Genomic DNA, 27,135 nt, shown 5'->3' on the forward strand with positions numbered 1-27,135 from the left:
GCTATCTTTGTTTGTTGCTACCATTCATGTAAGTTTGCAGTTAAAGCTGCATTGAAGTATTTGGTATGCCTGATTCCCAAACCTCCATTCTTCTTAGACTTGCATAAGTGATCCCAAGATTTCTAGGCTAGATACCTTCCACACAGGGACGGAGCCAAGATTTTAAGTTAAGGGGGGCGACTTTGACCTCTAGTTTGGCAGCTTCTTAGTTGTGGAGGTTTTTTTTTTTAAATTTTTAATGTGTGCATTTGCTAGGTAAAAACAAAATTATTCTATTTAAAACTTTTTAAAGGGCAATTATTTATTTGAGTAAAATTGGTTAATTAGACTTAATTTTTTTTAGCTTTGCTATTGGTGATTTTTGTTGTTGCACAAATGTTTTTGGGCTAGTATATGTTGTTTTAGATTTTAGATCTATAAAATTTTAATGGCCTTTAAAATGAGAAAAGTGCTAGAAGTATATTGATGATATAGTGAGTAATTATTGATAAGTAAAAAAGTTATGCAAGTAATATACCCAGATGCGAACCAATAAGAATTTGTACCTCAACAGTTTATAAAAATATTGTAAATAAGTTTGTATCTTTAACGTTACTCTAAAAAGATTCAATAATATTGTTAATAGGGTAAAATGTAATTTTATAGAACAAAATTGCTAAAATTAATGCATATATATATATATATAATTTTTTTTTTTAATTAGGGGGGGCCACTGCCCCCCTTGGTCAATGAATGCCTCCGTCCCTGCTTCCACACTCCTTCTTCTTCTTCTCTTTTTTTTTTATTCCTAACACAAGTTAGAAAGTCACAAGAAGCAAAACACGTTTGTTTCAAGAAAAATAACACTGAATCAATTAGAATTCCTTGAATCCACAAGAAGAATTTCTAGAATCCACCAAAAAATAGAGGCAAAATTCTAGAATTTTTAAAATATGAATATGAATTGAAAATTTGTGTACAAGCTTGGAGGTTAATTAAATATATATTCTAAAACATATCCTAATTGATATCCTACCATAATTGGACTCTAATTTGAAATTTTTTTAAAAAGAATTAAATGGACCTAGAATTAAAGAAATAATAATCCTAAACTTAAAATTCCGAAAATTACATAAAAATAACAAAATTAATAATAAACGAAAATTAAATTGCAGATTTTGTCAAACATCAATTCCACCAAAATCTCCTTGTCGTAGCATCAAGCTTTTCACAGAGTATGTTGATAAGGAGTATGTTGGCAATGCCTGCACAGTTTTTAACTTCTTACTCCTCCATCCCTTTAATCTTGCTTTCAACTTGTCTTAGAGGAACTTGAAGTCCCAGATTTTATTTCTTGAGGTTAAAAAAGGGGTCGCCTAAATACACTGCATAATTCTCAATAGCTTTCACCTGATGAACTTATTTTAATTCCCTCCTTGAGACTAACTTATTTTAATTCTCAATAGCTTTCGCCTAAATATATAATTTTTATTTGTTATTTGCCTTGGCCAACTGAAATATTTCTCCAAACATTCATTGAGGACACTTGCTTCTCTTTTATTTTCTTTAGAGGACATCATAGTGTCGTTTGCATACATCACATGAGAGTTCTTTAGGTCCACCGATGATTATATTGATCCCACTGCATCTTCCATCCACATGCTCTTTTTCGATAAGCTGCCATAGAACTCCTACGAAGTTTGAAGAGGTTAGGGGACAAGGGGGTCCCCTCGCCTAAGCCCTCTAGAAAGGTTATGGTGTGTTTGGATACCGTTTATTTTGCTGAAACTGAAAAATTATTGCTGAAAGTACTGTAAATAAAAGTAAAAATTAGTTGAAATAGTACAGTGGAACCCATAAATATTGCCAAAAAGTACAGTATTGTCCATGAATAATAGCAAAAATAAGCTGAATAGTGAAATAATTTTAATTTTTCATTTCAATCCAAACGCATACTAAAGGCTGGTTTGGGTAGCACTGAACGCGTCCAGCGTTCAGCGTTTTCCCTTTTTTTTTTTTTTTTCCCCTGCTGCCTTTTCTACTTTTAGGGGACAAGTTACTGTGCGTGCACTGTTCACGTACTATGTGCGCACTGTTCACGTACTTTTCAGCAATTTTTTAATTAAAAGTGGGTCTCACGGTACTATTTACATATTTAAAATTTATTTTTCTACAGTGTTTTCAGCTTTCAGTTTTCAGTTTTCAGCTGTATCCAAACAGATCCTAAATCAGCCTGTTTTGCCACCATTTACAATCACAGAAAAATAATTTGTTGAGATAAACTCCCTTATCCAGGCCAAAAAAAAATCTTGGGTTCAAGCCAATCATTTGAAAAAAGTCTAATATCACAAATTATTACACTTCTTTGTCGCAACAGTAATATGGTATAGTGAAAGTGGTAGAAACAAATAGCGAGTCCATGTATAAGTGATAGACAACCACTTAATTAATCTGTCAAGTCATAGTTGTAATAAAAAGTTTTGTAATAATTTGTAGTCTTAAAATCACTTGCCAAATTTTTGTAGCACGTCCTGAAATCACTTGCCAAAATGTTGTAGTACAACCAATAGGAAATTCCAGTTCACTGTCCTATTCTTTTTGTAAGTACACTTTCTTCTATTTGAATAAAATGATGGTACAAAAAACAAGGGTGATTTAAAAAAGAAAAGAAAAATTCATGTTTCACAACAAATCCCCAACTAAACACTTCGGAGACACCCCCGTATGTGTATGTATGTTTACAATATGTATGTATGTTTACAATATGTAGGTATAAAAAAAATATTAAGTACTTATTTTACAATGCTAAATTTGTTTTTAAAGATTTTGACAGGCTCTTTTGTAGTTGTACTCTGGTTAAATAACGTATTATAAACCCGGTTTAAAACACTAATATTACTATTTTTGTGTGTGTTTCAATAAGTATTACTGTTTACTAAAAAAAAAGGGAAAATGTTTATCACACATTGGTTGTGTGTGCCTAGTGTCTGTTGTTTATAACCCAAATCTACAACTACAAAGGTTAGGCCCTTTTGTAGTTGTACTCTGGTTAAATAATGTATTATAAAGCCAGTTTAAAACACTAATATTACTATTTTCGTGTATATTCTAATAAGTATTACTTTTTACTAAAAAAAAAAGGAGAGGATGTTTATCTCACATTGGTTGTGTCTATCTAGTGTCTGTTGTTTATAACCCCAGTCTACAAGAACCTTTTGTAGTTGTACTTTGGTTAAATAATATATTATAAACCCGGTTTAAAACATTAATATTATTATTTTCGTGTATGTTTTAATAAGTATTACTGTTAACTCAAAAAAAAAAAAATTTGATAGTTTTTTTTTGGTTTTTTTTTTTTTTGAGGAAAAAGATTTTGATAGTTGTATATACTTAAAATTTTTTAAAATCAACATAATATATACTTATATGTACTTTGCATGTACCCATCTATATATATAGTATTTATTGTAGGCATGCTTTTGTTGAGCGACATCAGCGGCCACATCATCCACTTATTTTCTACCACTTATTTTCTCTTTTTAAAATTTTATTCTCCCTATTCTTAAAAAAAAAAAAAAAAAAAAACCTCTTCTTCTCTCTATTAGTTCACACTTAGTGTTATACTTTCTCCAACATTTCCCCTCTCTTTTTACCTCTTTATCTCCCCACTACTCTCAACTTTACCATTACACTTTCTTCATCATTTTCTCTTTTTTATATTTTAACTCTTCTTTTTTCCATTATTTTGTATAAATTTGTTATTATTTCCCCTATTCAATCCATATTTTTCCCTTAAAAAATTTGTGAGTACTCTCTCTCTCTCTCTCTTGATGGGTTTTTGGTCTTTCTTATAACTCTGATTAAGGTTGATGGTTTTTTTTTTAAAATATTAAATATGTGTTTTCATATTGTGTTTCTAAAATTTCTCATTATAAAGTCTTCTCTCTCCCTTTTATTGCTCTGGTTGAATTTTGGTTTGAGTTAATACTTAGTATTTTTTGGAAATAAGAACTTGTGTTTATATCAAAACACAAGTTACATGGCTATGAATTTGAATATACTACCAATTGTTAGAGTAATAAATTATTATATAGTTTATCTTTTATTCCTTTGGTTTCATTTTAATTTTGGTTAAGATAACATTGTAATTTTTTTATGAGTTTTTATTATTATGATAATTTCCTTATTCCTAAGAAATTTGAATAATAAATTTGAAACTTATTCAGTTTAGTTGTATATCAGGTAAATATAACACACTACAACATAAGTTAAAAGAATATGGTTCACCTTAAAAAAGTATTAGTCAAACATAAAAAAATAATAATATTAAAAAAGTATTAATCAAACATACAAAAAAGAATAATATGATATATTTGTTGTAAGGTCACAATTTGTACCTAAACCCAATAATAGGAAGGGTATAGGTCCAAAGAGCCCAATACAATAAATTTGTAGAGAGTGAGTTTGAAATCTAGTTTCTTATGAGCGTAGCTAACAAAGGTACTGGCCCAAGATCACAAAACGATAATGATGGACTAGTTTCTATGATGGAAACTTGTCCTTGGACTCGAGCCGAGGAGCTTGTTCTTGTATTTTTCAGTTCTTAAAGACAGATTACAAATATTTAATTTACAATGTTTTCCTCTCTCTTTCTCACATCTTCTTCCTTGAATGTCTCCTTCTTTTATATCATCCTTCTTCCTCTCTACATTCTCCATGTATGAATCAGATTATTGGTTTGGATACTTGTCTCATCAGCCCTTCCCTGAAGTTTTTGAAAGTAACTGTAAGACTGAACTCTGATGCTTAGGCATCACTTCCTCATTAATGTAGCCAGAGGGTTAGCTGCAGAGCATTTAATGTGGTGAAAATAACTTTATCTTAGATATTTTATAGCCCTTTCTTTGTCCTATGCAATCACGATGTATACCCTTACTTACAGAATCTCCTAAAACATTGCTTCTAGACAGCGGGCCACACCTTCCTACCTCGGCTTTATCTTGCCGAGGAAGGATTCCTCCTCAAACCACCTTCTTGGATGATCTTGATCAGACTTTACCTCTTTACTCACCAATACGACCTCTTAGGTAGATATTTCCCCATCCCTCGGACCATTTAATATCCTCGAATTGGGCCTCTGGCCCAATAGGCACATATACATGTAATATTGAATTTGTCGTCCTTACAATAGCCCCTCGAGATTTTTATTTTTAGCTCCTCGGGAAGAAGGAGGATCTCGATATTTCTCACCATAATTGTTTTGTGCCCATCATACATCATATCTAACGGTGCATATGCCTTTTCAACTGCCCGAGGTATATTCTTGACGCTTCGACACACGAGACATGTCCATAATTAAATTTTTACGTCCCCCACGTTGTACGGCTGATGTGAACCCAACGATTGTGGATTTTATCAAAACCCAGGCGTGAATTTTCTCACTTGGAGCTCCTCTTTGATATAAAAAAGTCTAAATCAATTTCTTATCTCACTTTTGCACTCATACGCTGAACCTGCAAGTCTACCTAACCTACTCGTGCCTTCACAGCTTTCAAGAACTAGTTCGAGGAGAGTGGTCTGTCCCGTGTAAGTCTACATAAATCTCCTCCTTTATTTTCTTTTCATCTACTTCTCTTTTTTCTGTCTTTTTCTCCTCAGCTCTTCATCCCTTTCTTTACCATTTTATTACCTTTAAACCTCCTTAGAAAATGGGTAGATTCGCTTCTTTGGTTAACTCTGAGGAAAAAATAGAGGAGTTTAAAGCTCTGTATAGGATTCCACCGGGGGTGTCCATTAGGTATTGTAAGGAAGGAGAATGACACGAGAAAAGGCAAGAGGGAGAAGTAGTAATCCCGATGATCGCTTTTATAAAGGGAGGGATGAAAATCTCGATGGGGACAGTCACTAGGGATTACCTCAGAGCCCATAGATTAGCTCCTACCTAGTGTGCCCCAAACATGTTTAGAATCCTAGGTTGTGTAAATGCGCTCAATGAAAAGATGGGTTTGGAACTCAGCCATCACGACGTTAATTGGATTTACAATCTCCACCATCTAACGGGGCAGGGATACTACCTAAAATTTAGGTATCCTGAGGTTAGACTCATTCAATGCTCCCCAACTCCAACAAAGGCCTAAAAAAATATTTTCTGATTGTATCTGGGGAATGGCACGATGGCCTCCCCTGTCCGACAAGAGGAGGGGAATCAGGTGGGGCTCTAGGTTTAGGTCAACTATTTATAATCACCCCCTCTTCTTTTTCTTTAATTTATGTCTATATAGAAATTTTCTTTTGATTTAATCTTGTTTTTTTTGATGGTTTTGTAGACAAACGCGCTACTATTCCGAACTTCAGTCTTGTCAACCAGCCGAAGTTAGACGAGATACTAAAGACTGAAGTGTTCGTTCACACCGATAATCAGCTTCAAGCAATACATTTGGTCCTCGGCTACACTCCCATCTCCAAATCCTTCCAAGCGCCGAAGTTTGTGATCAGAGCAAAAGATTCACGCCTACACCTGATCATTATTGTTGTCGAGGGTTTCTTTCTTCCCAAGGGCGCTCCTATCCCCAAAGGTACTCTCACCACACAACCCATACCAAAAGGCATCCCTATAGTACCTTTTCCACCTCAACATACAACCGGCGAAGCTACCTCCCCCCAGCCCATTATCAAGGAAGAGGAGGAAGTAGTTGAAGTTTCAAACCCTGAGGACGACTTTGAAGCGTTCGATCTACTCTCTTCCCTAGGAAGTCTAGTCGGTAACCTTGATCACATCCTCAGAACAGGCAAACCACCCGCAAGAAAAAACTACCAGTCCGAGCGCAATGGGGATCCAATGTAGAACCAGACAGAGCCTCAAAGATATAATGGAGTCCTAGGTGGGGGGTCAAGAGCCAAGTAAGGCGGCCAAGACCAAATCTCCCTCCCTCAAGGACCAAGAGCCAGGGAAATCTAAACAGCCCAAACTTCCCTCCCTTCCATCCACTCAGCCCCAACGTACCAATTAGGCTGATCTGAAAAGAAAAAGGAATCAGCCTAAGGGCAAAGATGTGGTGGAGGGGGGGAAAAGTCTTCATTCAAAGGAAATTGAGCCCCAAAAAGGGCCAAGCAGCCCCGCACATCTCAGACGACCTTGGAGAAAAGGCCCGAGGTTCAAGTCCCTGTATCTGCACTAGTTTAGGCTCCGACCATGATCCTAGATGATCATGCTATTACTGCCGACGCCTCCATTAGAAGTTCTGACTCAGGAACAGCTGTTTGCGTGGCTGACGCATTAGAACAAGCTCTTTTGCTACCTGAAGATATGGCTAAGCTGAGGCGAATGAGGAAGCATGAGGTCTTCATGACATTGAACAAGGAGCTTGCCATGGTAAGATTGCTATCCAACTCTTCTCCACCTTTCACTCTTTTTTTTTTTTTTTTTATACTTTTTTTCTATACTTAGTTTTTCTGACCTGACTATGCCCCTTTGTTCCTTTTTATTTTTGTGAATATGCCGTCCAATCTGCTCATAGGGTTGAGGAGATAATTATCAGCTCGCACAGAGCAATGAAGGATGAGGAGGCCAGGTGAATTGCTGCCCAGAAGACCTTTGAGGTGGCAAAGAAGAAGTTGCAAGAGGTCACTGCACAGCTAAACTCGACAAAAAGTGAGAAAAAGAGCGCCGAGGCAGCTTTAAAAACGATTGAGAAGCAAGCCAAGACTCAACATCTGTAGCTTCACCAGGCCAACGAAGACTATGCGTCAGCGAAGAAACAAATAAAGGCCCTCATTAAGAGTCTGAGGGAGTCTGAGAAGGCCAATGAGGAAGCTAACAAAGCTAGAGAAGAAGCAATAAAGGCTAAGGAGGAAGCCAAGAAGGCAAGGGATCAGGCCGAGCAGGATGGATATAAGGCCAGTGTGGCTGAGACCGAGGAAAACCTCAGGTTGGAGGTCTCAAAGGTATGTAGGTATTACTGCCTCCAAGTGTGGAATGAGGCACTTACCCAAGCTGGGGTTGATGCCTCTTCTACCTTTTGAAAAACAAAAAATGTTTACTATCCCCGAGCCATCCGGACTTCTGATCCATTTGTCCCCAAGGCTGATGCTGCCTCTCAGGGAGCAGATGCTGGAAAAGACAGCTCAGTTGAAGCCATTCCTTCCACTGGACATCGGTTCGAGGAGGTTAAGCAGCCAGAGGCCACCGGGCAACCAACTGAAACAACTAAAGAGGTGGCCCATGATGCTGCTCAGCCCCCCACTGCCCCTAAGGAGCATGCCAAGGAGAAGGGAGCTACCCAATCAATAGAAATTTCCCTGGTGACCCTTCCTATCACCACCAAGGAGGACCCGGAGGGCAAAGGGCTTGCTTCTGACAGCACGGCTCTTAACCATCCTTCAAAGATTTCCTAGGACAAAATTGTGATAAAGATAAAGCCATGACTTGTCCTTGTTTATTCCTTCCTTTAGATTTAGTAGTTTTTTTTTTTTTTTTGAATGTAATTAGATAGGGCCAACAGTGGCTCCGTACCTGACCACAAAATATGAGATAAGTGACACCCCATCATCATACTCTAGAGGTAACTAATTGAGGAGAATATTCATTATTGTGGGGTCTACTCTTATGTGAGAGAAATGGTACATGCAACGGAAACAGGATATACAACCTCCTACTTAAGCATTGATCTATTTTCTCAAAAAAAAAAAAAAAAGCATTGATCTATGCTTTCCCAATAGTAATTTGTACTCTTAGTGCGGAGGTTACTTCACAAGTATAAATGCTTGTGGGGTGTGGGGGGAAAGGGCCGGGGTTCAAGTTTCCAGAAGGGAGCTTTACACATATATACACTTAGATTAAGCTAGAGTAAAAATTATGTCTTGTATTAAAAAAAAAAAAAAAACTTGTACTCGTGGCATGCGAATTGCGAACCATGACACTATTAGTATTGACCACAATCATCTAATCGAAATTTGCTTCCAGCTTTTGTCTCTGGTTTCATTCCCACCATTCAAATAATCAAACCTGAGAATCTGAGATACGGTTGCCGGTTGGTGTCAAAAATTGGTTGGGGGGAAAGGGCCGGGGTTCAAGTTTCCAGAAGGGAGCTTTACACATATATACACTTAGATTAAGCTAGAGTAAAAATTATGTCTTGTATTAAAAAAAAAAAAAAAACTTGTACTCGTGGCATGCGAATTGCGAACCATGACACTATTAGTATTGACCACAATCATCTAATCGAAATTTGCTTCCAGCTTTTGTCTCTGGTTTCATTCCCACCATTCAAATAATCAAACCTGAGAATCTGAGATACGGTTGCCGGTTGGTGTCAAAAATTGGTTGGGGCTAGGAGTTGGGACCTGACATTTTCACCACTAATTTGTGATATGCACTTGTGGTTTCCATTCTAACAGATGAGCTGTTTCCTTTTTTTGGTGCTAACATTATGAGATGTAATAATGAGTAGAAAAAAGAAATCCAAATTAGGTATAAAATATTATTTTCCATCTTTTTTTAGGATGAAGGTGGGAACCTAATAAAATTAGGTATTAAAAATTGTAATTGTGATATAGGTATAAAATATTATTTTCCATCTTTTTATAGGAGGAAGGTTGGAAACTAATAAAACTAGTCGCTAACCCAAAAACTATTGACTTTGAAAAAAAATCCAACAATAAGTAAATAGATATTCTGAAAAAAAAAATTAATTGAAATTAATCCAAACAAATAATTAATCAACCAAAAATATAGTTTTTAATAAGAAAAAAAAATCACATGAACCTAAATAAAAAGCATTTAAGGTGAATAATTAATATCAACCTACTGAGACGCAAATACCAAAAACTCTAAGGATTAAAACTTCAAAATTTATAGAAATCCCCAAATTCTACTTCAGAATCAAACCAAATTAAACAAATTTATATATAACATACCAAATAAAAATTTATCGTTCCCTAGGCTAAAAGACATAGGTTGCATCTTTGATTTTTCTTCAAAAAAATAGTGATGTTTTATCTGCCATGTACAATAAAAAAAAATAATTAGTAGAAATTTCAACCCAAAAACCATACCCATGATTATCAACGTGAGTTTTTTTTTTTAATGTTAGTCTTTTTTTATTTTTTTATTTAGTCCTATCATAATTTTTGTTTTTATATAGATTATCAACATTTGAGTTTGAGTTTAAGTTGAACTTGTTAGAGAGATAGAGTTTCACTCCTTGTTAAGTTTTGATTAAACAAAAATAATTTTATTTTAAAAAAATGATAATGATGAGTTTGAGTTTGAACTTAAGTTGGACTTATTAGAGAGATATAGTTTCATTCCTAGTTAAGTTTGAACTAAAAATTTTAATTTTATTTAAATAAAATGATAATTTCATTTAAATATTATGCTGACGTGGAAAATTGTGAGAGTTTTAGAAGCTTCGGTTTTATATATATATATATATATATATATATATATATATATATATATATATAAAGTTTTAATTAAACAAAAATAATTTTATTTAAATAAAATGATAATTTTATTTAAATATTATACTAACATGAAAAATTGTGAGAATTTCAGAAGTTTTAGTTGTATATAAATATATAGATTAGTGATTAAAAACTGTAATTGTTCTTTTACGCTTGTTTTAATGTATATTTTGTGCACGTAAGGTTCATATTTTCACGCACAATAAATAGGTGATATATATGGACTATATACAACAGGCAGTGCCTAAAAAGCCCTACTGGCGAGGTAGTTTTTTAGGCCTCACCCGGGGTGTGTGGATCCTTCTAGTGCCCTACTTTCTGCTGATTGGTAACGGTTCATAGGGACTTTACCAAATGTTATTTGCATTGGCAGTCGGCACAGATTTATATGGCTGGCTGTGAAAGTGTTATTGAATTATAATTCAGTTTTTATTTTTATTTTTTTTATAGCTTTAATATATAACCTTTTAAAATTTAAATTCTTTTAATTTTTATCATTTTTTAAAAATACAAATATCCTTTTGCATATATACTTTCAGCAAAAATACTGTGCTCTTTAGGATTTGTTTGGTATGTATACTTAAACAATTTAAATACGTATGAATAAAAAAAAATATAAAAATATATATAATATTTTTTAAAAATTAAAAATTATTATTTGAAATCCTGTACTAAAACACCCTTTTACTTTCTGGTTTCTGCAGTCTTTCAGCAAAAACCAAAAGGGAAAAGAACTTTCTAGTTTCTACAGTCACAGCGGGCCATGGATCCGGGTTTGTTGAATTTTTTATTTTGGTTCTTGCGTATACATACTGTTAATATTACTGTACTATATTAGTATGTTGTGCTAAACTCGAGAGATGGCTTCCAACTCCAAAGACGCAGCAAAAATGATTTGATGCTGACACCAAAAATGCATCAGTTCTCGTTAGGACATCTCCGGTAGTCTCTTTAAATTTTGAATAGTTTATTTTATCTTTTCTCTATTTACTTTTTTAAATACACTTTCTAACATACTTTTTATCATTTTCTCCATCTTATTTAAATATGATTTCTTCATTCATTCTTTACTCTTTTTTATCATCATTTATTCTTCATATATTCATTCCTAGCAATTATATTTTTTAATGAAAAGTCTTATATTTACAACATTTTTCGCAATACTTTCACAAGAATCACATCAAAATCTTATGTGAAAAGTTATTACTAATTCTAATTTGAACCCACCACTGAAATTATTTTTTTACTCACCAATATTAGCTAATAACAATCTATTACTTAAAATTTATTATGAAAATATTGTAGTAGTATTTCTTAATTGTCATTTCTTATTTTTTATATTATTTTTCCAAACTTAATTAATTACCCTTCTTTTTCTTTTTCTAGTTCAATCCGGATCTCACTTTCTCCAATGGTCTCTCTCTCTCTCTCTTTCTTTCTATAGCTCTCTCTTTTTCTTTTCTTTTTTTCCTATTTCTACTTGATTCTAGAACACTCTTTAGCAGTGATAAGAAACAGAGAAATTAAAAACAAGCGAATGCTTGCTCCACTGTTGATCGAAGGACACAGGCAGGCATGGAATCGGCGGTCACTGTGCCAAGCCGCGCCTTCCGCTCTACCGCCGTTCATCTCCCTCCCAATGCAACCTAGATGGGTCAGATGGATTCTGTCTTTTTTTTTTTTTCCTTTTGCTTTTATTGTTATGAATTGATTAATTCTAAGATTGTATTTTTGAGTTTGTATTTTGATTATGCTTGAGTTTAGAAATGTTTAAGAGAAATGATTGTTGTGTTTGTAGCCGTTGTGAATGTTTGATTGAGACTGATTTTAGAGATGTTTGAGAGAAAAGATCAAGAATAGTTCTATTGTTACCGTTATGATTATTGAGTGAAAATAAAATATTTTAAACGGTTGTGATTATTGAGACTGAATTAATTCTTTTGCTCATGAATAGGTCTCTCTCTTTTCTCTTTTTTCTTTTATTTTTCTGATTTCATTTGGTTTATGAGAAAAATTATTTTCGTGTTTGGATTGTATTTTGTGTTTTGTAGCCATTGAGATAAAGAAGAGAAAAAGAGAGTGAGGAAGAAAGAGAAAGGGAGGAAAGAGAAAAAAACCATTTTTTATTCAACCGGGTAATATTTTAAGAGAGGATATTGTTTAGAGGTGCTACAGTTTTTGCTACCATGCTCTCCATGCCTGGAGAGCTACTGTAGCAAATCTGACAAAAAAAAAAGAGGTGATGGAGAGGCAGTTGGAGGGTTTTGTGTGTGTGTGCGCGCGCTCTCCATAATTGACTTCAGAGAGCCTATTGGAGATACTCTAAGAGCATCTTGCAATTAATACGCGCCCTGGTACAAATAAATATGAAAATCCTAGTATTCTACATATATGACACTACCTTTTCACATATTTAGTATTGGTAGTGCTATTAAATTATCAATACAACTTTTACAATGAGTTTCAGAGTAGTTGAATTAATTGACTCTGGGTAAGAATTATTGTTGGGCTCCAATTAATTTCACTTCTATTTTTATAATTATTTTACGTAGTAAATTGTAAATTAGTTGTCTACTACATGAATCTATCTTTTTTGTTTTTCATCACTCATGGTCAATTACATCGAATAGTTATGACTTGTGAAAATTAATGTAAAATTGGTTGTGGTTTTAGATTTTTTTTCCTAATTCTAATACTACATAAAAACTCACAACTTTTACTATAACCATCTCACATGGAAAACTATGACTAACTCTCTGTCACTTTCATATAGATCCATCACTTTTTCATTATTACTCACAATTAGCCAAATGTCATGAAAATAGTTGTGATTTTTTTTTTTTTTACATGGTCTTAAAATTTTTCTATATTTAAGGGACCATATATATAAAACCGACCTCATATTGACCCCATTGACCCCATAGATGAAAGGATGGTATTGTTCCCTTAAAAAAATAAAAGGGGATTATATCTGAAATTTTTTAAAATTTCGAAGGCCATAATCAATTTCACTTTCAAGTTTCAAGGACCAAAGTAAAATTTATTACAAATTATAAAGATAAATTTACTCAAATATGCTTATAAAAAAAATTACTCAAATGATAATACAAATAATCAAAATGAGATAGTTTCACTAAAAAGAGTCCGTTGGTGAGCATCCACACGAGTTGGCTTAAGGGCCTTAACTCTAGCACCCTGCTAGGAGCTAGCGTAACCTAGCAAACTCCTATTTTTCTTAATAAAAAAATAATAATAATAACTAGCAAAAACCAATTAAGCATCCAAGATAACGTAACAAAAGATGAATATCAATTCTTATTTTTCAAAGCAAACAGAGAATCGCCAATAACAAGGAGAGACCCGTAACTTATGACCTATACATGTCACAAAGGGTCAAAAACAAAACACGCACACAAGTAGAGCGCCATAAATGATAAAACAACATAGTAAATAATGAACTCGACATTACCAATAATTTTATAACCAAGACTTATTTAGGAGGAAAAGCAGAAAGAGCAGCATCCTGGGTCTTCCTGAACAACTTGTGTTGAATATGCTGAGCAAAGGTGCGAGGTGGGTAGAGTGGTGGCTCTGCCTCGGACACAACCTCCGGCAGTGGCTTCAGGATGATCTTCTCCTTTGGTGGCTCACAAAAGACTGCCCATGAGATCCTAACTTTCTCCTTGTTCACCAGTCCCCTGTGAAGAATACTCTTGTACTTACCATTGCTCAAAATCTCTATGGTGTCCCCTATGTGCATGATGATAGAGTTTGGAACGCATTTTGCTGTGACCCACTTGCCTTGATAGAAAAGTTGCAGGCCAGGAACCATGTTGTGGAGAATGAAAGTTAATGCACTTATGTCTGTGTGAGCTTCAACACCAAGAGCAAGTTCTGGTTGAGGGCATATGGGATAGTAGTTGATTTTCATTTGGAGAAGTAGTTCTTCAAGGCCACCAACTTCCTTCTCTAGCCTTCCTTCTTCCAATCCCAAGCCAAGGGATAGTACGGAGAATACCTTGGTCGCTAGGATTCTCAATTGCTTTGCATACTCTTCTGTTGCCTCACTGCATGCAAAGGGTGACATATATTCCATTAGTTTTTAATATAACAAAGATTATTGGGTTCTATTTTTTTATGTCACATAATTTGGAGCTCAAAAACAATTCGTTACAAAGGAAAAAAGTCGTTTTTAAATTCGTGACCAAATGATGATATAAAGATCAAAAAATTGCTTTATATATATTTATTTTATTAGTATAATCGATGACAGTTGTAATTGTTCAGTTATTCTATAATCATAATTTTTGTGTCACAAAAATTTTAATATGGTCGATCATTAATAATTGCTTAACTTATAGTCGATTATATCATAGTTTTGGCACAAAAATTTTGTCCATAAACTTTCTTTTAATCGTTTAACTTCTAATAATATCTAAACTCTTTCACATCATATGCATACTCTTTTACATCATGCATAAAATATTATATATGAAAGTAAAAGTATAAATATTGTCTGAAAGATACGGAATGTGAAACAGTAATTAACCAAGGATATGGTAATTAAACAGGAAAACCATTAGACCCGGTTGGTAGATCAATAGAAGTAAAAAAATCGATCTAATTGTTTTATTAAATATTGGTTTGCTTTTATTAATGTAAAACACCATGTCATTTGTATTACGGATATACATAATATACGTGGTATAATTAACAATTAAAGGTTGAGCTTACATGTAGTCGCTTGGTGTCTTAGGCCATATGGACATGTCACGCTTCTCCTCAGGGTAAACAAGGTGGAAGAAATAGTCCTCCCACTCAAGCTGCCCACTAGCATTATTGGCTAGCTTGCTCCCATACCCTTGAATTTGGCCTGAAACCTGTTCGTTAGCATACTTTTCCTTTTCCACTATTGGGAGATCAAAGAAGATCTTCCCTGCCTTTTTCACACGTTCAAGCAGGTCATCGGAGATGCCATGGTTAACAAGGTGCATGACACCCCATTCCATGGCAGCTTTCTTCAACTCCTCGCGGCATTTCTCTCGAACAGCCTCATCTGGAGATTCAATGTTCTTCAAATCAATGGTTGGAACTTGAGGCCCAACATTGTTTTTCTCTTCCTCGAAGACATTGCCGATGCTGTTTAGCTCTTCTTGGGGTCTCACATATTCCTTTGGGATTGCCTGGATGCCACTGCTAGCCAAGCTTTCAACTCTAGGAGCCACTGAAGTCACCATGATAGCAGTAAGTACTAGTACTTTCTTTCTTTCTTTTAATGACGTAATTGGTTTCCTTTCTTATTCTCTCTCTTTTTTATTTGCTTCTCTGTTGAAATGTCAACCAAAATGTGCTCTAATCCAAAAATGATTTTAGGTTTTATAGCAATAGGTTTGCACCAAATGCCAACGAAACGACAACAAAGGAATTAACGAGGACAATTCTCTCCATTGTGTCCACGGGAAGTAGAGAGCTACCACGCAGGGAGAGATGGTGCCACAAGTGCGTGTTTGTTGGGTGTCACGTGATGCACTTACTTCCCATACTTACTAGTTATTATCCACAGTAAATACGAGGAGGGTGGGGTTGACTGGAGGTTTGGAGCACGTGCTGACCCTAACGGTCAAAAGTGAATCTCACATAAGGTTCACCCTATTTCAACGGTTCACGTAGTAGAGTTTTGCTTCCGAAATTGGCTCATGTAGAGTTTTGCTTCTTCTTCTTCTTTTTTTTAATAGGATTTTGTTAATAGATGACATAAAGACATTTGTTAAAAAGTACTTTTAGAAATTTTTCATAAGAAATGAAAAAAATAACTGATTTTAATTTTACAGTTTTTTATATTTTTTAGAAAAATTATATCAAAATTTTTTTGTAATAATTTATTAACAAATATCCTAAAAGTACTAATTAACCGGAGTTTCTTTTTCCCTTTAGAGCACTTACATCAGTGGGTGTATAAAGAAAAATTAATGTGTAAAATTCACAAAATTTTGCTTAAAAATGATCCATATCAATCCGTGTATAATTATATAAATTTACAAGTTTTCTACCGTAAATGTGTAAATTAACATTGACATTATTTATATTGCATTTATGTTTTTATTCTTTCTTTACATATCCCGATGATAAAGGAAGATAGTGAATGATGGTTGTTGCGTATGAAAAAATAGAAATGATTAAAAAAAAAGAAAAATTGATATTTTAATGAAATGTAGTGTAAAATAAATAATCTGATGTACGGTCTTTGAAAAGTGACTATATATAATCGAAAAAGTAGGTTCTCATGCCAAAATAGACAAAAAAAAATTTGATATTCTAACACCGAGAAAGATGAGAGGATTTGAATCCAAGTCTCATGGAGCTAATCAACATCACGAATCCAAGTTTCCCTTTAAAACTATACCTCATTTTTTCCCAAAACTAAAATTCATATAAGCATTTTACCCCCTCATGTCATTTTCTCAATTAAGCCTAACAAAATTTAGTTTTAAAAGACCAACTTGGCCTCTACTGTCTGTTTTGAAATGAGGGTAAATTGGTTTTTTAATACTACATTTTGTCAGACTTAACTTCAAAACATATGGCAGGTGGTTAAGTGTTACCGAGTTATAACTTTGGAGGCTCAATCTTCTATTTCAGTAGTTCAAGATACAAAATGTAAAATGAGGTATAGTTTTAGGTGGAAAATTTGTAATTTTCCCTAGTTTTTGGGATAACTCACTACATGATTCTTTATATATATATATATATAACTCACCTTAAAACTAAACTCTTAAAATCTTATCATTCATTGATAAATATATAAATAATTTAGATTTTATCACCGTATATATATTTAAATAAATATATATTATAACTATTTTAACATATATTTTGAGGTGATGATGTTAGGAAATTTAAATCACTAATTTATTGATGAATAGTTAAAGATTTTTAGATGTATAAAATTTGTAAAGGATCTTAATACCTTAACCATTCTTCCTTTTAAGTTGTTTAAAAATAAAAAATAAAATAAAGGTAATTGGGTAACTCAATGAGAAGATTTAGGACCACAATTTTTTTGTCATAATTTTGCCACAATTCTAATATGAAAAATTGTAAACGGTGGAGAAAAAATGATGACCCATATGAAAATGATAAACAACCACTTATACTATATCATATCAGAATTGTAACAAAAATTGTGATACAAAATTAATCCCGATCTTAGAACCATTCCTACTCAATAGCATGATTTACTCACAAGCCAGACCTTGACTAGGTGCTCCCTTGTACGACACGTTCTCTCATATTTTTTTTCTAGATATTAATTATTAATTAAGTCACTAACATTGCTTCATGCTAAATCTTATGCTAAAAATAAGATATTTTGACCAAAAAGACAAAATTATGAAAATTGTATAAATAATCAACATTACGAGTATTAGTAAAAGGATTTTGTTAATGTGTGCTCTAAGGGCACATAATAATTTGTCATTTTTAAAAAAAAAAATTGAAAATTGAAAAAGTTTTGACAACTTTTTCAATTCTCGATAAATTTTTTTCAAAAATAGATGGATTAATGTGTGCCCTTAGGGTACACATTAACCGGACCCTTAGTCAAATATTAACTGGAAGCTACCAGAAGGGTGTTTGATTAAGTTTTGATAAGAGCATGTGATCACTCCATGTGGCATTTTACAATGAAATTTTATGCATGAAATTCAAAGAAAAGTTTTTACTATACCATTGGATGTGCTCCATATCTGCACTTTGTAATGGTATCACATCATGTGAAAAGACACTGGAAGACTTTGCAACAATAATAAATTAATAACCGTATAGCTAACAACAATAGAGGGGCGTATCCGTGTGAAAGACAACTTTGTTCTCTCTTTTTTTAAATAGTTACAGTAGGTTGCTTTGAAATAGTTATAATTTTCTGCTAATTTTGTAGTTTCGAACTATTTTTCTTTTAAAATTTTAAGTATTTTATATGTATGAGGTGCGGATTAAGGTACACCAAGTCCTTAGCAAAGACAACGTAAAAGAATTTCAATTATATTACTTTAGTCACATACCTAATTCTATCTCCTAATTCCTATATATACTTCGCTTAGGGTCCATGCCAAAAACTTAGACTTCTCTATTTTCTCTCTATACTCTCTTTCTCTATATTTTACTAAAAGCTAGCACAAAAGCTAGCACCTAAAATCCAACAAATTAATAATAATAATAAAAGAACTAGTCTAGGGTCCAGCCGAACACAAAAGCGAAAGCAAATTAAAGCCTAAAAAGGTAGAGAAGTATATCTTCAGGAAGTTGCCAAGAACATAAATTGTAGGCCCATGCAAGGTGCGAGCCCACTGGGTAGGTTTTTCTGAAGTCTCACTTTCAATCACCATTCGGCCTGTGCGCACGTACAGGATGCACAGAATACAAACCGATCTCGTAGTGGGTGAGGTCTTCTTTTTTCACTTAAGAATTTCAGTGGTGCATCTAGAGATTGTTTTGGCAAAACTGACTGCAACATCTAATTTAAATTGTTATCAAATTTGACAATTACAGTTCATTGACAGAAATAGATTTGGCACATATGTGCACCATACGTACAGATGTGGCAACCATGTCTCCGTAAGTAAATAAAGGCAGAACAGTGAAAGGGTAGTCTGTAGTCATAGTTTGGAGGATTGTCTTCCACCTTTTATTACTTTATAATATCACTTTTGTTATAAAAATAATTAATAATAAAGGGGAAAAAAAAGAATAAGAAGAATTAAAATAAGAGATTGGAATACGAAATTAAATGGTCATCTGGATCTCGGAGTAGAAAGAACTTCGAATGTATTTCTATTAAGATACTTATAAAAAAGTATTTCTTTGAATATAATTTGGGTATAGGTCATGCTTTATTGCATAACAATATAAATACAAGAAAGGCAAAACTTTGGTATAACACTTTAGGTGCTAATCCTTAAATCACCTCTTAAGATTCAGTCATGTAACTACTTAACTCAAAAATATATTTCCATCCCATGAGAAAAAATTTGAGAAAAAATTTGCATGACAAAATTTTAAAGGAAGAACTTAAGGAACAACATTTAATTAAATATTGTACTTAAGTCTTACCCATACAAAAAATACTTATAATTTTATTTTCTCCTTTAAAGAGAATTCGGATACAGGTCATTCTTATGGCATAAGTAGGAGAATACTTAAAGCTGCTTTCTTCTTTAAACATACTTTTCTTTTCACCTTTTTCTTATTTAGAAGAGATACTAATTTGGTAGAGTGCGAATTTGGATTCATATATAATTAAACTTGAAATTTGGATTGAAAATCAAAATCTAACAGTTAATATGATTAAACGTCAAATTGGTGGTGGAATTTGGACATCAATCCAACCAATTAATTGAGTTTCTCTTAACTATTTGTAATTGGAATAAGAAAAGTTACCATTCCTCTTCTATCTAATCAAAGCATAGGCGGCTTTAAGAATTTTTCTCAGGATGTTCCTTAAGAGGCATAAATTATATAATATAATAAAAAAATAAATTCATATATTGACAACAACAACAATAAAAAAAATACACATATACATAAAGTTTATAATTGTCTTCTACAAGTTTTCATATTTTGAAATCGTTGCATGATAGTCTCATTATCAATGTTTCAAGTTACATCTCTCTCAATGTATACAACCAAGTAATCATTCATCCACTAAATGTAGAACAAATTACGTAGCAATGTTTAATTTTATTGACATAAAAAAAAATTGAGAGTATTCCCAAACTTGTTTTGAAGGGTAAACAAATAAAAAATTTTAAATTATTATATATATATAATTAAGTTAGCGTGATCTTGGGACCACCTGGCTTTCAGGTGGTGCCGCCCCTAAAAGTATACTTGAAGATGCACTCTCACTTGTCAAAATCATTTTAAAAGATTCATTGACAATCTTGAACAATCTTTCACCTTTTTAGACAATATTTCAATACATTTGAATAATTCTTTGACAATTTAATTTGTCACACTTATAACATGATAGACTCTAAATAATGAAAAATAAAAATTTATATAAAAGTGACAGACAATCAATCATAATCTAGATAGTTGTAAAAATTGTAATAAAGATCGGTTAATAAAATAACACTACTTCATCCTCTATATTCTCTGTTACTGTTTAAACGTTGAAACAACAAATGTATTTTTCTTTTTCCCAAAATAATAGAAAAAATCAATGCAAGGCGTGGAAAGCACATAACATTAAGCGTGTATGCAAATTTTAGTTCAATGCATTCCAACTGGTCCAAGTCAAACACCCAGCTCACGCACGTTTCAGCTAACCCAACTCTGAGCATCAACTATGCACGTCGCATCAGGAATAGGCTGAGAGGTAAAGCAGAATAGGGTGCACTAGGAAATACCCTAGTTAACAGTATTTGCCACCACAAGAATAGTTCTAAAATACAAACATGAGCAATAAGTTTGATGAGAAATTTTTTTAAATAAAATTTTTCATTATTTTTTATATGATTTGTTATAATTAGTACATAATAATAAAAGTGATTTCTAAATAATGGACTTATATAAAGGTGATTTTACTCTAATAATAACTTGACACCTTTATAAGCTATAAATGAATTATGGAAAACTTAGGTGATGTCTGGTAACAGGTTTTGTTTTCTATTCTTAAAAACTTGTTTTGGGGAATATAAAGAAAAAAAAATTCTTATATTTTTTATATCAAAAACATGTTTAGTTAGTTGAAAATAAAAATATAGTTTTTTGAAGGAAAAAATAAAAAATACTAAAATATTTTATTATAAGGATTTAAACTCTAATGCTAACTCATTAAATAGACAGATTCATTCAATTAAATGCGTTTTTTTTTTTTTTTTACTTTTGAAAATTAGAAACTGAAAACATCATTTTACATGTTTTCAGTTTCCTTCACAAACTAAGTTTTGAGAACAATTTTTGTTTTCTGCACATTTTGAATTGCCAAACAAGTTTTTTAGTTTCAAAAATAGAAAATTATTTTTGAAAACAGAAAATAAGGGAAAAAACAGTTACCAAACATACCCTTATATTCTTAACATTACTCATGGTATTTTTGAGATCTTGAACTTCAAATCTCTAGCTAGTATCTTAAGGATATTTTAGATGCTCAAAAAGATCTAAATATTACTGATACAATTATGTACTAAGGTAATTCCATAGCTACTGGCAATTTTCATTAGAATTTTAATTGTTCTAAATTTCTAATACCAATAAATTAAACTAATATTTTTTTTTATATGTCATTGTCACTAAACTATCACCTGATTTCTAATTATTATTATATGTTATTATGGGGTGTTATTATTATTTCTGTAAGGACAAAGTCCGAGGAGAGTAGCTCTTGTATGTATTTCTCTTAAACTTGACTACAATTACAGTTCTTATTGCTACAGTGTTTTATCTACAGATTCCCAGATGCCCCCTTGTAATGGGGTATTTCTTCCTTATATTCTCCTGTTTTGCTTCATCTCCACCCTCCACATGTAGTTTAAGTTACTTGCTTTAATCTTTGTCCCATCAGCACATTCCTAAAGTCTTTAGGGATAGCTGTAAGGCTAAATATCATTATTTAGATATCACATCCACATTAATGCGGTCAGAGAGTTAGCTGCAGAGTATTTAATGTGGTGGTAGCAGCTTTCTCTTAGATATTTCTTAGCTTCCCTTTGTCCTATTCCCTCTTGATGTTTATCCTTACCAATAGAATCGTTCGGAGTGTTGCTCTTAATGGCAAATCAAACATTCTAACCTCTGCTCTGCTTAGCCGATAAGGCCTTTCTTCTCGAACTACATTCTCAAACCTTCATGGCCAGAATCCTTCCATACCCTACTAATTTGTATGTCTTAGATAATGTCTAACTGTCCTCGGACTGCTGAACGTCCTCGAACAAGGCTCACGGCCCAATATACACCCCTGGGCCTTCCATCCCCACAATAGCCCCTCAAAATTCCCTTCTTTTGCTCCTCGGAAAAAAGGAGGGTTTCGATATTACAACAATTATTCTACTCTTTCCTCACATCATCTATGTTTGTGCAGGTGTCTTTTCAACTGCCCAAAAGCACACTCTTGTTGTTTCGGCATTCGAGACGCACTTGCATTTATTTTTGGCGGCTCTATGTTCCCCACGTTCTACAGTACGATGGAGATCCAAGGATTGAAGATTTTATCAGAACTTGAGCTGGACTTTTCTCGCTTGCTTTTCTCTCATATATATATATATATATATATATATATATATATATATATATTTCCTAAAAGCTTCGACTGCTTCACTTTTTGCACTTTCAAATCTCAAGAGCTAGTTCGAGGAGCCCTTCTTCCCTTCCATAAGTCATCTTTAGTATTTTTCTCTTTCTCTTCTTCTCTTCTTTTTTTTTTTTTTAATTTTTTTACTTAGAGCCCTTTCTTCCTCGGCCCGTCCAATTTCACCTTCTCTCTCTACTACCTTTAATTTTTCTCTCATATGGGTAGATTTGCTTACTTAGTAGACACCCCAGAAGGTATAGAGAGCTTTAAAGCTCAATATCGAATCACATCGGGGGTTTCTATTAGGTATTGCAAACAGAGGGAATGACACATTATGAGGTAGGAAGGAGAAGTAGTAATCCCTATGATTGCCTTTATAGAGGGAAGGATGAGAATCCCTATAGGTAGAGTAACTAGGGATTACTTAATTTCTTATAGACTCTCTCCCACCCAGTGCGCCCCCAATATGTTTAGAATTCTAGGTAGTGTAGTTGCCCTCAATGAGAAGATGGGTGTGAACCTCACCCATCATGATGTTAATTGGGATTACAACCGTCATAAACTAACAGGGCTAGGGTATTACTTAAAAACTAGAGTTACCGAGGTTAGGCTCATATCGTACCTCCCTGAGTCCAACAAGGGTATGAATAAGAATTATCTAATCATCTCAGGGGAGTGGCACGATGGGCTTCTCTGTTTGACCAAAGAAGGGACACCATGTGGGGTATTTAGGCCTAGGTTTATTATTCCAACAATGCCCTTTTTTCTTACCAACATTTCCTTTGCTCACCTTTTCTATTCGTAATCATAATTTAGTTTTTATTTTATACGCGTTGTTTTGTGACAATATTTTTGCTTCTGATGAACCTGCAGATAAGTACTCTGCTATCCCAAACCTCAGCCTTGTCAACGAGCCATACTAGACAAAAATACTCAAGGGCGAGATCTTTGTCCATAAAGACGGACAACTTAGAGTAGCCCACCTCGTCCTCGGCAATAACCCCATCTCGTCCAGCTTCCAAGCGGCCAAGTACATGATCAAAGCTAAAGACCGCCGTCTTCACTTGATCAATATCGCCGTACTAGGCATCCTTAACCCAGGCCCTGCTCCAAAAGGTGTACAACAAGTATAATTACCCTTCCAATACATAGCCGAGGAGGAAGCAAAGTCTTCCCAGCCAGCTATCAAAGAAAAAGAAGAAGAAAAAGTGGTCGAAGTCTCAGACTTCGAGGACGACTTTGAGGTCTTCAATCAACCCCAATCCCCAGAAGTTCCGGTTGGTGACTTCAACCATCTTCCCCCAGCCCAAATAAGCCACCTCTAGGAAGCTTCAACTTTTCTTGACGCCATGGTGTGCAGAGACTGGGGAGGCGCTCAGGGCTGAAGTCTCTAAGGTGTGTAGACCTTACTGCCTCCAAGTGTGGAATGAGGCCCTCAACCAGGCTAGGGTTAAGTCCTCTTCTGCCCTTAGGAGAGCAGAGAATGTTTACTATCCCCCTGCCATCTGTGGATCAAGCTCCCCGGGCTCCAAGGCTGATGCTACCTCTAAAGAGACAGACACTAGCAAGGACAGCCCTGCCAAGGCCCTCCCCTCTTCCAACAATCCTTCTAAAGAGGCAGAGCAAGTTAAGGCCGTTAAGGAAGAAAAAGATATAACCAAAGAAGCCTCTCAGAGCTTAGAGATTGTTCTAGCAACCCTTCCTATGCTTGCCAAGGAGGATCCCAAGTAAAAGTCCAGACTCCACAATAGCTGAAATTGCCAAATCCACCAAGGCCACAGGAAAGGACAACCCTCCACTGAAGATCAAATAGGGCCTAAGCTAGAATTTGTAGACTTTTTTGTTTTTGTGTAACTGTTGTTTACATTTTCAGAGTTTGTACTTATTTTGCCTTTTCCAAGGCTTAACTTAATGACAATTATGAGCTTTCTTTTATGCTTGTGGTACTTGTGCAAATTCTAACATAACTCTTGCTTTACTTTACACTTAACTGATATAAAAATGAGATATAATTTCATTCAATTATCTGTACAAGTGATAGTGTAGTTGCTAAACTCTACATAACCAACAACAGAACAGGCTAAACCTTCCAAGTCTACAATCTTTAATAAAGAGTAATTTTAACTTCAATAACGTACCTTACATGTTTCGAAACAAACAACTCATATGACCATATGTGCTTTGGGCATTCCTTCTTAATCTCACATAATGATGAACCATGTACTTACAATATCGCCTACTCATCCACTTAATAGCATATCAAAGTAGTGGTTGGTGTTAATTCACCCATAGTATATGGCCCGAGGAACCAAACATGACTAAAGTTTTGTTTAACACATATGGAGATACTGAATATTGTTAATTTACCCAAGGTATATGGTTCGAGGAGCCAAGTATGACCAATGTTCTGTTTAACACATGAATATTTGCTTTAGAAGTATTAATTTACCCAAGGTATATGGTCCGAGGAGACAGACATGACCATGGTTCTGTTTAATACTTAAACAAATAATGATGAGTACTAATTTACCCAAGGTATGTGGTCTAAGGAACCAGACATGACCGAGGTTCTGTTTAATACTCAAATAAGTAATCAAGAATATTAATTTACCTAGGGTATGTGGTCTGAGGAACCAGGCATGATCAATGTTCTGTTTAGTACTCAAACAAGTAATGAGGAATATCAATTTACCCAAGGTATGTGGTCCGAGGAATCAGGCATGACCGAGGTTCTGTTTAATATTCCAACAAGTAATAAACCTAATACATAATGTTAGAAATAAAAACATGGCAGAGCTGTCTTTCATTAATAATAGTACCTTCGCTGGTTATTTGCATTCTAAGGACGTGGTATGACATTTTCATCTAAATCTTCTAGGAAATAAGCACCTATACCAACTACCGAGGTGATATAGTATGACCCTTCCTAATTGGGCCTTAACTTTCCCCATGCTGGGTTTTTTGCAGTGCCACAACCTTTCTTAGTACTAAGTCTCCAGGTGCTAACGGTCTTAATCTCACACTTGATTTATACCCCTGTTTGAGCTTCTGTTGATAATATGCTAATTAAACCATGACATTTTCTCTCCGCTCTTCAATCAAATCCAAGCTCTTCTCTAGGTTGTCATTGCTATTTGGAGTGAACAAGCTTGTCCTCAGCATTGGGAATCCAGTCTCTAGAGGAATCACAACCTCGACACCATAGGTCATTGAAAATGGTGTTTCCTCTGTTAACCTACGAGAGGTAGTCCGATATGTCCAGAGAACATGTGTCAGCTCTTTCACCCATTTACCTTTCACATCATCCAACCACTTTTTGAGCCCATTCACTATGATCTTATTAACAACCTCGGTTTGACCATTCCCCTGGGGATAAGCCAGAGTTGAATACCTATTCTTAATACCCATATCACAATAATACCTCTTGAAAGCTTTGCTATTAAACTGAAACTCATTGTCCGAGATGAGGGTATGAGGAATCCCAAATCAAGTGACAATGTTTTTCCACATAAACCTCCTGGCATCCACATCCCTAATATTTGCTAGTGGCTCAGCTTCAATCCATTTGGTGAAGTAGTCAGTGCTGACCAAACGTCATCTCCTATTTCCTGCTGCCTTAGGGAATGACCCTACAATATTTAAGCCCTATTAAGTAAAAGGCCTAGGACTAGACAGAGGATTGAGGACACCCCCTAGTTGATGAATGTTTAGAGCAAATCTCTGACATTGGTCACACTTCTTCTCGTATTCTTATACTTCATTTTGCATACTTGGCCACTAATACCCTTGAGTGAGGGTCCTGTGAGACAGTGATCTGCCTCGTGTATGACTTTCATAAATCCCTTTATATAACTCTTCTAGGAGTGGCTCTACTGCCTCAGGATGGACGCATAGCAAATATGACCCAGAAAAAGAGCGCTTGTATAATTTTTTATCCTTAGACAACAAAAAACGAGGAGTTTTTCTTTGCACTTTACCAGCCTCCCCCTTCTCTTTAGGCAAGATGTCATCCTTAAGGAACAGAACTATGGGATCCATCCAACTAGATTTCACTCTAATTTGATGAATCTAGGTCTTTTCCCTTTTCATCTTAATAGGCTTACATAAATCTTCAACCAGGATAACTCGAGGTAAACTTTGCGCCAAGGAGGTTACGAGAGTGGCAAGAGAATCAGCATGCGTATTTCTACTTCTAGAGATTTGTTGTAAGGTGAAAGACTCAAACCTTGATTGCAAGTGCCTAACTTGATTCATATATTCTTGTATTCTCAAATCCCTAGCTTCCAATTCTCCCTTTATCTGGCCAACAACTAACCTTGAATATGAAAATACCTCCATTGTTCTTCCTCCTATTTTCTTAACCATAACCATCCCTACCAACAAAGCCTCATACTTAGCCTCAT

The 27,135-nt window shown here is 34.3% G+C and overlaps 1 protein-coding gene across 1 annotated transcript; it reads right to left on the reverse strand.

Annotated features, from left to right (window-relative positions):
* Positions 1-13,730: 13,730 nt before the first annotated feature.
* LOC142613294 (leucoanthocyanidin dioxygenase-like) lies at positions 13,731-15,890 on the reverse strand. Its single transcript, XM_075785582.1, has 2 exons — positions 15,178-15,890; positions 13,731-14,510 (listed from the first exon to the last, which is right to left on the reverse strand). The coding sequence occupies exons 1-2, from the start codon at positions 15,678-15,680 to the stop codon at positions 13,934-13,936; spliced, it is 1,080 nt and encodes a 359-aa protein (XP_075641697.1). The 5' UTR covers positions 15,681-15,890; the 3' UTR covers positions 13,731-13,933.
* Between the last annotated feature and the right edge of the window lie 11,245 nt (positions 15,891-27,135).

Source organism: Castanea sativa, chromosome 10, assembly GCF_040712315.1.
Source record: "Castanea sativa cultivar Marrone di Chiusa Pesio chromosome 10, ASM4071231v1".
In the NCBI taxonomy this organism is placed as follows: domain Eukaryota; kingdom Viridiplantae; phylum Streptophyta; class Magnoliopsida; order Fagales; family Fagaceae; genus Castanea; species Castanea sativa.

What these genes read in the sequence shown, in the direction of transcription:
- LOC142613294 (XM_075785582.1), bottom strand. Translation starts at nt 15,680, where the DNA reads ATGGTGACTTCAGTGGCTCCTAGAGTTGAAAGCTTGGCTAGCAGTGGC. An exon ending in AAGACACCAAGCGACTACAT is followed by an intron (nt 14,511 to 15,177) that starts GTAAGCTCAACC and finishes CTTTGCATGCAG; the next exon opens with TGAGGCAACAGAAGAGTATG.